This window comes from Corvus brachyrhynchos, unplaced genomic scaffold (assembly GCF_000691975.1).
Source record: "Corvus brachyrhynchos isolate BGI_N302 unplaced genomic scaffold, ASM69197v1 scaffold152, whole genome shotgun sequence".
In the NCBI taxonomy this organism is placed as follows: Eukaryota; Metazoa; Chordata; class Aves; order Passeriformes; family Corvidae; genus Corvus; species Corvus brachyrhynchos.
In genome coordinates, this window is record NW_008237447.1 from 2,108,116 (window position 1) to 2,122,573 (window position 14,458).

At 44.8% G+C, this 14,458-nt stretch overlaps 1 protein-coding gene across 1 annotated transcript; it reads right to left on the reverse strand.

Annotated features, from left to right (window-relative positions):
• Positions 1 to 530: 530 nt before the first annotated feature.
• POGLUT1 (protein O-glucosyltransferase 1) lies at positions 531 to 14,452 on the reverse strand. The gene is made up of 10 exons (XM_017731480.1): positions 14,314 to 14,452; positions 12,371 to 12,514; positions 11,819 to 11,954; positions 9,056 to 9,177; positions 7,449 to 7,508; positions 6,367 to 6,466; positions 5,511 to 5,569; positions 3,521 to 3,688; positions 2,958 to 3,014; positions 531 to 2,334 (listed from the first exon to the last, which is right to left on the reverse strand). Exons 2-10 carry the CDS (start codon positions 12,460 to 12,462, stop codon positions 2,178 to 2,180), a joined length of 951 nt encoding a protein of 316 aa, XP_017586969.1. The 5' UTR covers positions 12,463 to 12,514; positions 14,314 to 14,452; the 3' UTR covers positions 531 to 2,177.
• Between the last annotated feature and the right edge of the window lie 6 nt (positions 14,453 to 14,458).

Consider the following 14,458-nt stretch of genomic DNA (forward strand, 5'->3'; position numbering starts at 1 on the left):
GAACTCTTACTGATTAATGACTCCAAACATTTCCCCATTTGTGCAGAGCCAGGTTCGCACCGCCCGAGGAAGGAGCTGAGTTTTGGGGGCTGTGATGCCCGGTTTGCACAAGACAGAGGGGTCCAGCCTCCGGGCTTTGAGGCGAGATGGTGCCTCTGATGGTGCTCATTGCCCTCCCTGGGGGAAGGTCTGCTGGGGCATTGCTGGCTCGACTGCGCTGACACAGATGCAGCCGTCGTGTATTAAAAGGCGTCATAAAACATCAAAGACCGCCGAAGCGCCCCCAGACTCATTTGTGAGGCCTTTCACCAAAGGACTGAAAGCTCCCCACCAGGGGAGGTGCCTGGGAGTTCCCATGGGACTTGGTGGCTCCCGGGAGTCTTCCCCCACTCCTGACGGACCATCACGTCGCCAAGGGCCACCTGAGCTGCGACAATCAAGTCTCATCGCATGATCTATGGGTAGAACAGCAGGGGCTCTGCAGACCTTTTCTTGCTCTTCTGATGAAGCAACAATGCACCCAGCAAAACTTCATTTTTGTTTGTTTTATTCCAAAAAAGCACTTCATTACAAATGGTTTAAAAATATCATACAGAGCTGTTCAGTTTCTTGGGAGTGCTGTCTCTCTGTTGACTCAAAATAGAAAACCAGAAAACCCTTTCCATTCTGGCACAGTTTCCCTGGGAAACCAGGCTCTATAAATGCCCCGTTCTGTTTCCTCTGCCGGGTGGGATAACCCCAGCACTGGTCCCAAAACCAACACACTGTCCCACTAAACACATGTCCAGGCCTCTGTGAGGGCACACGTGCACTTAATGTTATTGTTCCATGCAATTTTCTTCTTCCCTGATGCACACTGACTGCAGACAGGCCTGAGAGCTGTTGCTATCATCCTCTTCCATTATCATGTGCTGCTCCCTCAGCCTTGAGGCTCTCCTGGGAGGCTCCAGTGTCCCTCCTGCCACCCCACATTCTCCTGATCACCTGTCTGGGTGCCAGAGAAGATGCTGCTCCCTCCTGGCCTCTCACCTCAAGGGCCACAGAGCATTTCAGGAATTGCAGTCCTTCTGGGCTGAGAGGATGTGGTGGGCATAAACACAGAGAGCACAAGCAGCCTGTGACCACCTCAAAATGGGTAATGTGAGCAGTAGCTACTACTGTGTGACTGAAGACATTCCCTCAACCAGGCTGAAGGAGATGAGAAAAGAAGTGGCACAGCTGTGGGGAAGAAAAATGAGTACTGAAGTGAGCAGATGTATTACCAGTCCCAAAAAAACCTCGAACTAAAAAAACCCAAAATAATCCTGGCAAGATTATAGAAGGGGATCAGAGCAGACTCTGCACTTTTGGAAAAAAGGAGTGCTGAATCTACCTCTGCCAATACTTTCTGTGGGTTCCTAAGGATCCAGGATGTCTGGCCAGGCAGCTGGTGAGAGATAATTAACAGGGGCTCAGTTGTGCAGGGCTGTGCAGGCACCCAGCTCATCTGTTGGAGGATGAACCACCTCTGTCTCAGTTGCCAAGCACACCACTGATGATGGTCACATCACCACCACCTGCTGCTCCCCTGTGAGGTAAGTAGGGTAACTCTGTAAGGATCATTTATCCTTTCAATGGCGTGTCAAAGCCTTACCATCAACCTCTAAAACCCAACATAAACATAAACTCTAAGCTATCCAGAAAGGTTACCCCCAAATCCCAGTAACTGCTTCTGTCAGAGAACACCTAATATCCCAAGTGCTATCACCCAGCTGAGAAAACATTTGCCAAACAAAGGGGCATTTATCTGCCAGCTGAGTGCAGCTCACAGTCTGCACACCTTGCCATGACTTTTGGTAAAAAGTCCAGCAAAATGAACAGCAAGGTTTCTTATTGACTGAATGGGATTTAGGATCATTCTGAGACAGGTAGTAACTAAGGCCTAAATGCTAACACCCCTCCTCTAGGTGTGACTGACCACCCCATTAAATAGCCATAATCCAACATGCTACTTAACATTCTTGTGGTGACAGTAAAACCAAGCACCACTGCCTGGAAGCAATGTCCAAGACAGTCTACTGCTGTTCTCTGTAGCTCTAGAGCACAAGATAAGTCTGAGAGAGCAAGAAATAAGTTAATACTGATCTTCAGATGTCCACAGGGATCAGTTTGAGCTGAAGAGAAAAACAGAGAAGTCTCTACAGTTCTGTTTTCAGCCGTTCAGAAGCGATCTCACTGTAGCTCTTCCTCCTTTTCACTTTGTAAGTCAAGGTTTGGGAATATTCAGACAGCAGGTGCTCCCAGTAGCAGGAGACGTCCTCCATCTCCAAGTGCTCAGTGATGAACTGACGTCCCCTAGAGACACACAAGGCACAGTCAGGACTGTTTTCCAGTTCCTACAAGAGTCATTAGTTTTGGTTTGGATGTGTATCAACTTTCACTCTTCCTTGTTTCAAATGAGAAACAACACACGCTGCTCTGTACCGTCGATTTTAATTTTACAATTTTCATTCATGCTCACAGCTCTGACAGTTGCAGTGCTTGTGCTGTCCTCGAGATGGTATTTGCTATCTGGGATAATAAATATCAGATTTCACTTATCACATACAGCTAGAGCAGCACTGATGCATGCTGCTTCAGAAGCCAGCCCCTGCCAGCGTGGATAGATAATGTTCACAGTGCAGACACAGCTCCCAGGAGCCAGCTCGCCTCATACTGGGACGAAAGCTCCCAACCTCTGCCAGCTTTCCGTGAGGCTCCTGACACGGGTCACATGTGAACCAAAGAGCTAAGCACAGAATCCTGTTCTCTGCTTCCCCCTGCTTGTTATGAGTGCTCCAGCCCTCCTGCTGTTATTGCAGAAGATCAGTTATACTGCACCCTACTAATACTAGGTTGTCTTTGTTGGGCAACTCCTTCAAAAGCAGTGTAAGAAAATGTTTTGGAAGAAGACTGCCTAATAGCCAGGAAGAACATACCTCTTTGCAATTTCTTGTGCTATGGCATCATTCTCCTTTACAAACTGCAAGAGCTCCCTAAAATGAAGACACAAAAAAAAAAAAAGCTATGAAACAATTGGCTCAGTGGAGAACATCATCCCTTAGCTAAATTGTTGGGGAGGGTGAGGTTAAGAGTCTACAACTGAGTGAAGGTGCTGCTTACCTCAGAGCACAGAAGAAACTTCTCTTCTTGATTGTTTCACATCAGTTCTGGACAACATGCAGAAATCTGGGCGCTAACACATTTTTGGCCCACTGATAACTCCTTCTTCCCCCTTACCTCTGCTACCCACTTGCAAATTTCAGTGTCTAGTGCCTGCTGATTTCTGAGAGTGACAGACCTACACACTCCAGTGAAACTGTACTCCCCAAGTAATATGAGCAAAGGATTCTTTGGGGGCAGTGATGAAGAGGGAAGACCATGAGTCTTTGCTTGATGCCTCAGAGAGGAGGCACTTCATGGCCTAACACAAACCATCCCACCTTCCCAAAGGCTTTCCCATGGTATGGAATGCTCCATGGAGGGGCCTCAGGCCTCACACCTGACATCAGAGAGGTCTGACCGCACCGGGATGTAGTGGACCCAAGGCTTCAGCTGGGGGTAGAAGAACTCCAACCACTCTTCTCCGACGTGAAAGACGAGTGAGCCGCACAAGAAAAGGTGTTTCAAGCGGAAACTGGCTGCCACTCCCCGGAAATTAAACAGGTACCTTTAAAAGGATCAGCAAAGAGAGGGACCTCATTACACATTTTGTGTGAGGAAATGTGCTGTGCTGGTCTCCAGGCAGCAGTGAACCTTCCCTGACAGGCAGCAGCTGGGGGCCTCCCTCACACTGAGCAGCACACCAGTTGCTAAAACAGAGGAAACGCATTTATTTGAAGCTGCTCATGGGAAAGGTGAGCTGAAGTTATGGATGTGCTAGGTGAGTTTCTGCTGTCTGTCAAAACACAGTGAGAAAATCAAGGTGTGAGGCTTTACCTGTGATAAAGGCACCTGCCTGTGGCAAACTGAAGGAGGCCTGATGGACAACTGCCAACAAGGCAGGGAAGGTCACAACATGGATCCCGTGACCCTACGGGATCACCCAAAGACTCTGTCAACCACAAGGAAATTTTTCCCAATTCTCTCTTGCCTTGCAGTGAAGCTTTTCTGTTCATTGTTGTGCTTTGCCACATCTATCTCAGGTTATTTTTTCCTCTAGGATTCTGCTTTAATCTGAATGTAATTGTTCCATTTTAACTTGGGAATGCAACCCTAGGAGGTTAAATGGGCCGGCACACAACAGATGAACTCTGCAGATAACAAAGAATCCACAATTTTGTTTTCAGTATTTTCTGCCAAGTTAGTAAAGTGGGCTTGACTGTGGCAAGGGGGTATTTTTCTTAGCAAACTGTATCTCAGAGAGATGTTTGTTTGCTTACTTGTTTTCTTTTTCAAACCCACATTTCTCCTATTATATGGAAAGTTGTTTTTCCTACAGGTAAACCTCCCCAGTACATATAACTGATCTTTGAAGTCAAACATTTTGGGCTGGGGGAAGAGAGTTGTTCCTTTAATGAAGCTATTTTGGGTGAGATGAAGCTTATATATTGTATATATTTTGGGCAAGATGGGAATTACAGCTAAACTTAGCTCAGCAGTAAATGACAAGGAGTAAATCTGAAATTACTTTGCATCCATTGTATTACCTAGGAGCTCAAGGCAGGGACAAGGAGCTCATTGTATGAGGAACTCAACAAATACATGTAGAGATGTAACAAGAACATGGTCTGGAAGCAAGGAAATGCCTCTGTCCAATTCCAGACACAGCTCCCACCATCCACGACCCCAGCCAAGCCAGCCTGCTATAACACCTATGCTGAAGGGAGCAGACAAAAGTTCATGTTGACCCTACCACCCTGGGCTACAACAAAAGTGTGGGAGGGGATGTCAGCCTACACCATATGATGGGCTGGGGAGCATCAGAGTTGGGCAGTGCATGAGTAACAGAAGGGAGAAATCTGGGCTACAGTCTAGTGAAATACAAAATGAGACAAGTCAATCACATTTGCACAAAAACACAGATTCAGCCAAATGACTGAGCTCTTATATCAGCAGATTCTGGCTGGCAGAATCACAACTAGCAGAAGAAAAAGCAAAACATCTGACACACAAGTGCATACACACTAAGAGTTTATATTGTACACAGAAACCTGTGAGAGTATTACACAAAAAAACCCTCACTAAAGTAGTTAAAGATTAAAAACCTTTGTAAATCAAAACCACATTCCCCCAAACAAAATAAAAAGTGTGAATTAGTACTATGTCTGCTGAATCAGATTTCAGGTTCTCTCTTTTACTACATACACCCAGTGGCAGCACTTGTCATGCTAAGCTCCCAAGTTTTCAACTGTCTTATATCTGCCCACAAGCTTTCACATCTACTTGGAGCTGGTTGTTGAATTAGACCTTAAAATAAAATGAGACCCTACACCATGCAAGGAAAGAATAACCCACAGCCCTTGCACAGCTTTACTAATCAAAACTCTTACTTGTATTTGCAGTGATCAACCAGTGGAATTTCCTTTGCAGGAGGCTTTCCTAAGGTGTCCTTAAAACAAAGATAATTTAAAAAAAAAAAACCAACAACAACATAAGCTTCAAATTGTGATTTAATTTGTTTTCCTTCTTAGTTAGAAACAAAGGTGATGTGTCAAAACCTTCCATTCCCACTTCTGAGAAAACCTTCTCTGGTGGGCTGTTAGAAGGATTATAAAGAATTCCCAGCCCTTCAAACAAGAAAAAAAGCTCAGTAAATTACACACTGCCTGTAAGTGAATGCCAGCACAAACACATTAAATGATAATGTTTTGTTGGCAGCTACAGAGTGGAAAACAGCTTGGGACAATGGACTGTGTGAAGCCAAGTGTAACCAGATTAGCCAAGACTGTCTGGAGAGAGCTGGACTGTAGACTAAGCAAGAAACTAAAAAGTTATCAGCAACAGTTATCAGAAAGTTATCCACAATAGGATCAAGAAATAGAGAAAACAGAAAAAGGTTTAAAGACTGACAACACCACAGAGGCAGCTCAGAGATAGAAGGGGAAGGGTTGGCCAATTTTGTTGTTGTGGGAGAGGAGAAGATTGGCAGAGGTTCATTTTCTTATGTGTTCTGCTTTCCTTGAACAAAAAGCGTAGAAGGAAGAAGAGTGTTTGGCCTGCCAGGCTCTAGAGACTCCCTCCTTTCATCTGTCAGAGAGGTGCGGCCATCAAGGGAACTACAAACCTCCCCCACTCTAAAGGATCACCCACAACTCTCCAACAAGCTATTTCTCACTCATCAAAGCCATCTTGCAATGCCACCCTTTCTGGCCTTCACACTCAGAAGACAGACAAACACCCACACACCTTTTCAGACTTCCAAGCCTGGTTTTTAGTGTACTCAGCGTCAACAAGTTCTGGGTTTTCTCGGGACAGCAGGATGAGGGGATCTCTCTCAGGGCTTGTTCTGAAAAAGAAATGCTATCACTAATTGCCAATCCACATGACTCAACACAGCTAACAGACTACACAACTCCAGGCACTGCTTCTTTCTGAGGCTGACCTCCCTCTGTGTCCCCAAAACATTATGAAGTGTGTCCCACAGTGTATTTCTGTCCAAGGGTATATTAACAGAAGAGTATGAGTTATGGCTACCAAAATTATTTGACTTACTATATATTTAACAGTATTATTTAAACAATTCCCAGGACAAATCCTGCTTCCTTCAGGCTTTATCCTGATGGGTGCCAAATGCTTTAACTCTCTCCTTATTCACAGGGAGTTAAGAGCTGCTCAGCATCTTCAGCAGTGATCCCTCTGACAGGACTTTAAAACAAGGTTATGACATCCCTGAGACACATTCCTCATCACTTCCGGAGCCTACCCGGTAAGCCATCAAATCCTTCTCTATTGGGGAAAGGGAAGAAACAAAGTATGGGGTTTAACATTGTTTCAAACTGTCACTGGAGAGAGGTCAAAAATAACCTTCTCTTATCCCCCACCACTCAGGTAACTTAAGGCCAGAACACTTTTCATTCAGTGTGGAGCATTTGCACAGCCCATAAAGCATTCACATTGTCAGGAAGCATGAACAGCAATATTAAATCTTTAAATTTGTATCAAGCCCCTGCGGTTCCCTTCACAGAACAAAACAAGCGGGTTCCTGAGGTGACAGTTTTAGTCATTAAGAAATAATGTGGCAAATCCATCACAACTTCTGTTTCCAATATTAGGTGATTATAATAAACTAGTTGCAAATGGCAACTCTTATGGAGAATAACTAATGGTGCAATGCTGTACAACATGTCTCACTTTCCTTACTTTTGGAAAACACACTCTGAGTTACACTTAATTAGGGATTAGGTCTTAGAGACATGCAAATTTCTACATACAGAGAGCTGCCACAGCCTATGTTGGTAGAATCTTCTGTTGCAGGAAAATATGCTCACCTGGATCCTCGGAAATATCCTTTAGAGATTTTTTTCTTCCATGGCCATTTTTCTGCAGATCTGAAAATATTTTTTATACATGGCAATAAATGATTTAATATAACCATGAAACGGCACTCTCATCAGCTTTCACAGCATGATGTCTCTTTCCATTCTTCATTTTTGATGGAAATCACTTTCTTCATTATAGCAGAAAAAACCCCTCAGCCAAGTGCAAAGAAACAGGTTTTCCTGTGAATGTTGTGTTTAAGGCAACACGATATAGGCTACTTTCCAGAACACCTTTCACTCAAAACAATGTATGACACACACAACCCCCCACCAAACCTTGAAAGGTATGAAAAGTTTACCTAAGATTTGAATCCACTGTTTGCACTGTGGCTTTATTTTGCTGTACTTCACTGAATATGGATAGTGAAAAACCACTGGAGAGTTTCTAATCAGTCATTTCCCACTACAAAACAAAACTACCAATCAAGAAACAAAAAACCCACCTAGAGTTTTGCACTTAAAACACAGGAGTTCATTGTTTTTCACAATCACTTTCATTTTAAACCTAATCAAGTCCTCCAAAATAGCTGTTCACCTGGGTTTTTTTCTGTCAGTGCAGTCACCTGCCTCACCCCCTCTCAGGGGAACTCTGCCATACTTTTCTACTGCACCTGGTGGAACATGCAGGTCCTGACCCCCAAGCTGCTCTATCTATGCAGGTCAAGCTTTGCATCTCCTTTTAACCCAGTGACACAAGTGAAAACACAAGGATGAGTAACTGCTTTGGACCTCGGTTACACTACAACACATTAAGCTTTAGCTAAGAATAGTCACGTAGATCTTCAGATTTTGAAAAGGGAAAAAAAAAACCTTGCGTTCGGATGTCAAGTCAGTTACATAGAAGTGGTTTTTGCTATTTTGTTTCTATGTTCACTCACTGTTGCACACTTGGTTTGTCACTCTCCATGGGAAGCAGCCCCTTACTCTGCTAATAAGTCAAAAGATCCTGCCAAAAGGAAGACTCCCAGCCAGAAACATCTTCTGTCTTAGCCCAGTAGTGACTCTTGATTCTTAAGAATAATTCCAGGTTTTCTTATTGCACAACGACACTCAAGTAAAAGCAGATCTAAAGAAGGCTTTCCTTTAGCCTTCCAGAAGCTTATACAAACATCCTGGATCATCCCTGCACTGAAAAAAACACAGCTCCTAGAGAAGTAGTTGAAAAGAAAGAAAAATATTTCTGTATGTCAGGGGAGATTTCTGCAGGCAAAAGATAACTGCTACTTTATTGACAAACCTGCTCTCCCCAAACCCGATAGTAATCTGGCCCTGACAGCATGAAGAAGGATGTGCATAGTTTGTCCTCTGCATTCCTTACTAAAGGGTTGCAAACAGAGGAGCTAATTATAACTTCCAGTTACATCATCCAAGGTTTCCATGGAGAATTCCCATACAGCAGTTAAGCTGTAGGTAGTTAATGTGAGGCAGCAGGACAGATCACAGGCCAACAGATCTATGGTCCTAGACATCAACACCGGCCCAGTGCTGCCCAGTGCAAGATGGATCTTTGTCTTCCATGAAACCTCCCCCCACACATAACCATTTCCAAAACATACCTTCTGAGGTCCTCTCTCATGAGGTCCCAGCGCCCTAACCCTGTTGGGTAAATCGGCCAAACAGCTGGTCCTCCTTCCCAAAATGTCCAGGCAGGATACATGATATCATTGTATTCAGATGTCTTGAGAAAAAGGAGAGTAATGCAAGAATGAGAGTAATATCTACTTTGGTGTACTGATTGAGCCCACCAGTAACAAGCATGCCTCCTGGGAGCTCTGCTGGCTTTCTCCATTACGCTTCCGTAAGAGGCCACAAGAGCTTTGCAGTCACCATTTGCTGGGGTTACAGAACCACAGAATCACAGAATTAGTAGGGTTGGAAGGGACCTCTGGAGGTCATCCAGTCCAACCCCCCTGCCAAGGCAGGGTCACCTAGAGCAGGTGACGCAGAAACATGTCCAGGTGGGTTTGGAATGTCTCCTGAGAGGGAGACTCCACAGCCTCCCTGGGCAGGGTTCACATGAAGACAGCTTGATACTGAAATGCTTCAATGATTTTTAAAAGGCCTTGTCTTGCTTTGTGATGACACAGGACTTTCATGTAGAAAATAGCAAAAGAAATCCATGATGCAGCTGATTAGTAAAGAGCAAAAGACCTGAGCTCAACTCACCTTTCTATAGGCTTGTGCCTATGTGTAGCTACAAATGTTTTCTTCTGATGAGAAGTCAAGAGGCATTATTACCTCCTCAGAGATAGAGGCACTTAGAGACACTTTGACATTAAGGTTTCCAACACCTCAGTTCACTCCAGCCTTCCTAGAGATCACTTAACAATTCACTGTAATAAATATCCAGGTCATGTAAGAATTCCAGTTCCTCACTCCTGTTTGGTTGCTTAAATCCCCACATACTATCAGAGGGAAGACCAGCACTTAAGGAAGACTAAACCCTTCCATAAAACCAGACTATAGGCAACTTTCTTGCACTAGTAATAAACTTCCTACACAATTATCCATCTATCTGCCACCTGGAGATACTGCAGAGTCCAAGGCCACCAAAGTAGTCAGGAGGTTAGTGCACATGACTTATGAACAGGGGCTGAGGAATGGGTTTGTCCATGCATGGGAAGAAGAGGCTTAGGGGAATGTAAATGCCATCTCCTACTGCCTACTAGGAGAGTTCAGGTGGAGGCACACTCTTTTCTGAAGTGCAGAGCCAGACTGAGTGGTGATAGGCTTTGATTACAAGAAGAGAAATTCCAGTTAGATAGTGGGAAATATGTTTTCATTCTGACAGAGGTCAAATTCTGTCTGTGGACATGCTGTCCTCGAGGATGCTCAGACCTGGGCAGGATGCAGCCCAGAGCTGGTCCTGCTCTGAGCAAGGTGCTGAACTGGGTGACCTTCTGAGGTCCCTTCCAACTTGAGTGAGTGTCTGCTTCTTTATCTGCTCCTTCTCAGTCCTGCTACAAACAGGCACTAGTAACAAACCACATCAGCTCCACCACTGCCCCACGGTCACCTTCTGAGATGCAGAATAGGACAATCATTCAATTCCTTATGCTTTCAGCCTTAGAAAGCCCATGGGACCAGAACCCTGAAGTTTTCCTGACACTGGCTGGTGAAATGTGAGCTGTGCCTGCACCACTGGGTTTCAATTGAGAGAGGGTTGAGGTTACAGTTCAGATACTGGACAACAGTGAGTGTAGAGCTCCGTTTCTTGCGGGGTCTTGCAGGGCACCCAGGAGCAGAATGATGAACACAGATGCAAAGATTAAACTCCTGCAACCTGCTTTGGAAAATCTTGGGTTCTGCTGGCTAGAGTTAAGGTTGTGCAATGGTCAAGGGGAAAGACAGCTTGGCTTTACTACTGCATCGAGCAGCAAACATGGTTATTGGCTGTACTGAAAATCTAGAGAGAATTTTAGGATCTCCAGGGAGCAGGCAATAGTTATGGATCATATTATGGTTCAGATTGCATGAGCTGAAGACCTAGGTTCAGAGTAAGATGCTGCAAGTCAGCAGAAACAGCTGGGTTTGAACTAGAAAGACCAAATAAGGTTTTGCTTCTCTTTGCATCTTACTGTCTGCTGGACTTCAACCAAGGGCAGAATCAGGGTTAGGCTGTGAAAGTGGAGGATTTGGGCAAAGCAAGATTAGCCAAAGGTTGAGGTGTTAGAATAATTTGCTGGAAAGGATGAGACACTATGCTACAGTCAGGTTTAAGAGTCTGAGAGGCAGGAAAACATGCAGGAGGGTTCTTGAGTCTGGGAACAGAGAAACAAAGAGCAATGGTCTCCATGCATGCATGTGCCTCTGTGTGTGTGTGCACATTTGCAGGTGGAAAACGGAATCCAAGGGAAAAGGGTTCATAGAAGATGACAATATTATAGAAAAGAAAGTCAGAAACACTCATCTGTGGTACCACAAAAACAGGACTAAAATATTCACATTAAATGAGATTACTGTATGACAACGGACATGATCAAAAATCCTTAATATTACTGATAAACTACGGCTACAATTTTACCAGAGGTATTGCAGCAAATGACAGCAAGGCTGGCACATATCCCATCCAGCTGTGCATCATTCCACTGCGGCAGAGGTACACTTTTTGACCTGGAAGAGGAGCTAATGAAGGGAAAAGCTGCTCTATCTAATCGATCTGCAAGTCTGTCTGCCAGAAAACTGGAAGCGAAAGGAAACAAAGGGCAACAAGGAGCAAGCAATTTTGATGCACAGAAAACCTTCCTCAAAAATACGTTCCCAAGAGAAAGAGGGACATGCACATCTTGGAAATGCTCAGCTTTTTAAGGTGTGTGTACCTTACTGAAGGAGAAGACTGGGATAATGGGTTTCATCCACTTGGGAACCTGGGGGTAGTCTCGCACATTGATCACCATTTCCATGTCAGGGAGGCGGTGGATGATCCCCAGAATGAAGTGCTCAACCCCACTGCATCTGTGGAGAAATGACACGTGCCAAAAGAGCTATAAGAAGGCATCGGAACCCTGCAGTCTCTTGCAGGCCTTTCTCTGCACAGAGGCAGAAGAGATGGTGAGCCTAAGCCATACCATGATGCAAACTGGGAGCAGCCTCCAAGTCCCACTGCAGTATGGACACCAATGAAGCAACACAGCCTATTAATCTGGCCTGATCTGAGCTTTCTCTGGGATCCCACAACCAACGGACCCTTTGTACACTGAAGTGCAACAGTGACACTTTCCTACTGATACATTTAAGCCTAATAGTTTACTTTCTAGGCCCCTGCTCTGATTCAGACCTCTGAAATACCATTGGACAATGAATTCCAGCTTGGTAGCGTTGGAAGTACTCTTCTATCCCAGCTAGGGAGAGGAGATCTGCACAGCTCTTACCTTGCAGGGAACATGCAGTCCTGCTCACGGTACAGTTTGTTTTTAATTATTTGGTAGTGTGTCCCCAGCTTCCGGCTCACCACATCTGACATTGTCTCCTTGGAAATGCCACCTCGGAAAGGAGCCAGGTCCTGCTTCCAGACACTGAAACAAAACCATCAGCCATTATTATGTACCACAGGGAGGATACTGTGCATTAAATTATTGCAGTGTGCAGAGCAGGCTTCTAGCTAAACAAGCTCCATGTAGCTTCCAGGAGCTCTGCTGGGAGACTTTAAGTCACTTGGAAGTTCCTCAGAGACTTGTAGGTCCAACCTTCACACTTTTACCTACATGCTGTTTGCCTGAACACAAAGCCCAGCACAGGACAACTCCAGTTACTCTCCCACAAAGTACCTGACATACCCTGGCATGTTTTGGTAAAAGCCTTCAGCTCACTTCAGCCTTTTGCTCTGGCCCTCCACGAATGATGGGGCACACCAGGACTAAACTCCTCATACAATTTCATGCTATGCAGACATCAAAAAAGAAGGTAACAGTCTGGTTGCATGAAATACCATCACACAGCAACACTGGGTGAGTGACAGCTGGCCCAGGAGGACAGGCCTATGCAGTACATGTCCTGTGACTTCTGCACATCACAATGAGCTCCAGGAACACAGTATGGAAACACAAACCCAATAAATTTAAGACCACACAGCACGAGGATGCAATTTATATAAATTTAGTGTAAAGGTCCTCTGATCTAACTGCTTGGGAGCATGTAATAAACACTGTCTGATTGTAACAGTCAAGGAAACATCCTTTGCTTTTAGGTAGACATTGCATCAATGCTTCAGTTTAAGAAAACATTGTCAGGGTGATTCCACTGTGCGGGTGGTCAAACACTGGTACAGGTCGCCCAGATGGGCTGTGGAGTTTCTTTGACATATTAATGTTGAGATATTCAAAACCTGACTGGACGCAGTCCTGGCAACCCTATTTGAGCAGAGGGATTGGACTTGATGATTTCGAGAGGTCCCCTCCAACCTCCAGAATTCTGCTATTTCCTAATCGGGTAGAGAGCAGTAAAACTATGTCAGGAATTGCCATCGTGTGGATGATCTGACCACAACAGCATGAGCAGTCTGGCAGGGATGCAAACGGGATGAGCTTGAGAACAGGATGAGAGTTGCAGTGCCATGGCACATCCACAGCCATCCTAACTTCATGTTACTACTATCATGTCCAGTGTATCATTGGAGGTCATAACCACTTGGGAAGGTGTTTTGCCCAAAGGCGGGCAGGATCTGGTGGGGTGTATGTTTAAATATTAGGATATGTCTTTAGGCTGTATCTGGACTGGAATTTAGGAAAAAGACTGGAAGGCTCAGCTAAAAGAGACTTTCCCTCATCAATATTTCAAGAGCAATGAAGATCAAAAGCTCCAAACAGAGTGTACAAACAGTTGCTCAATATAACTCATCGGATTTTAGAAGCCAATATAGCACTCAAAACCAAAAATGAGTGAGCACATCCGATAATTTTAAATAGGAGGCTTAAAGTTGGGCATCTGTGTTTCTGCATCCGAAATCCTAATCCTAAAAGCAGAAGAATATGGTAACTCCTAAATTCCTTTTCTTCCTTTAAACAAAAATACTGCTTAAAGGTATCAACCCCCACCCCTCAATCCTACTGAGTGAGAAGGCAGAAGTGGGTTGTTTAGCCAAATGTCACCAGCTATGTGTATGATTTATTGCGTGGTCATATTTGAAATGCCAACACACTGTATGTTCAGTTGCAAAGGGTAACAAGGCGTGTGACCAGCGGTGTCCGATAGCTGCAGATGTGACACTTTTGGGCCCAAATATTCCCTAGCTAATTCCCAGTCCACCAGCGCTGCCGAAAGTATTCCCTCCTATGTCCGGGAGACCGGCGCAGTCGAAAGGAAACCAGTCTCTCACCTTTGGTGGCAGCTGCAATTTTCCTTTACACACGGCTCATAGGCTTCCACAGCTTTCTTAATTTGGCCAGTTATCGCTTTCCACTTGGCATCTAAAACACACAGGAAGGAAAAGCCCAAGGAATCGATCCATCCGCCAGCAGGAC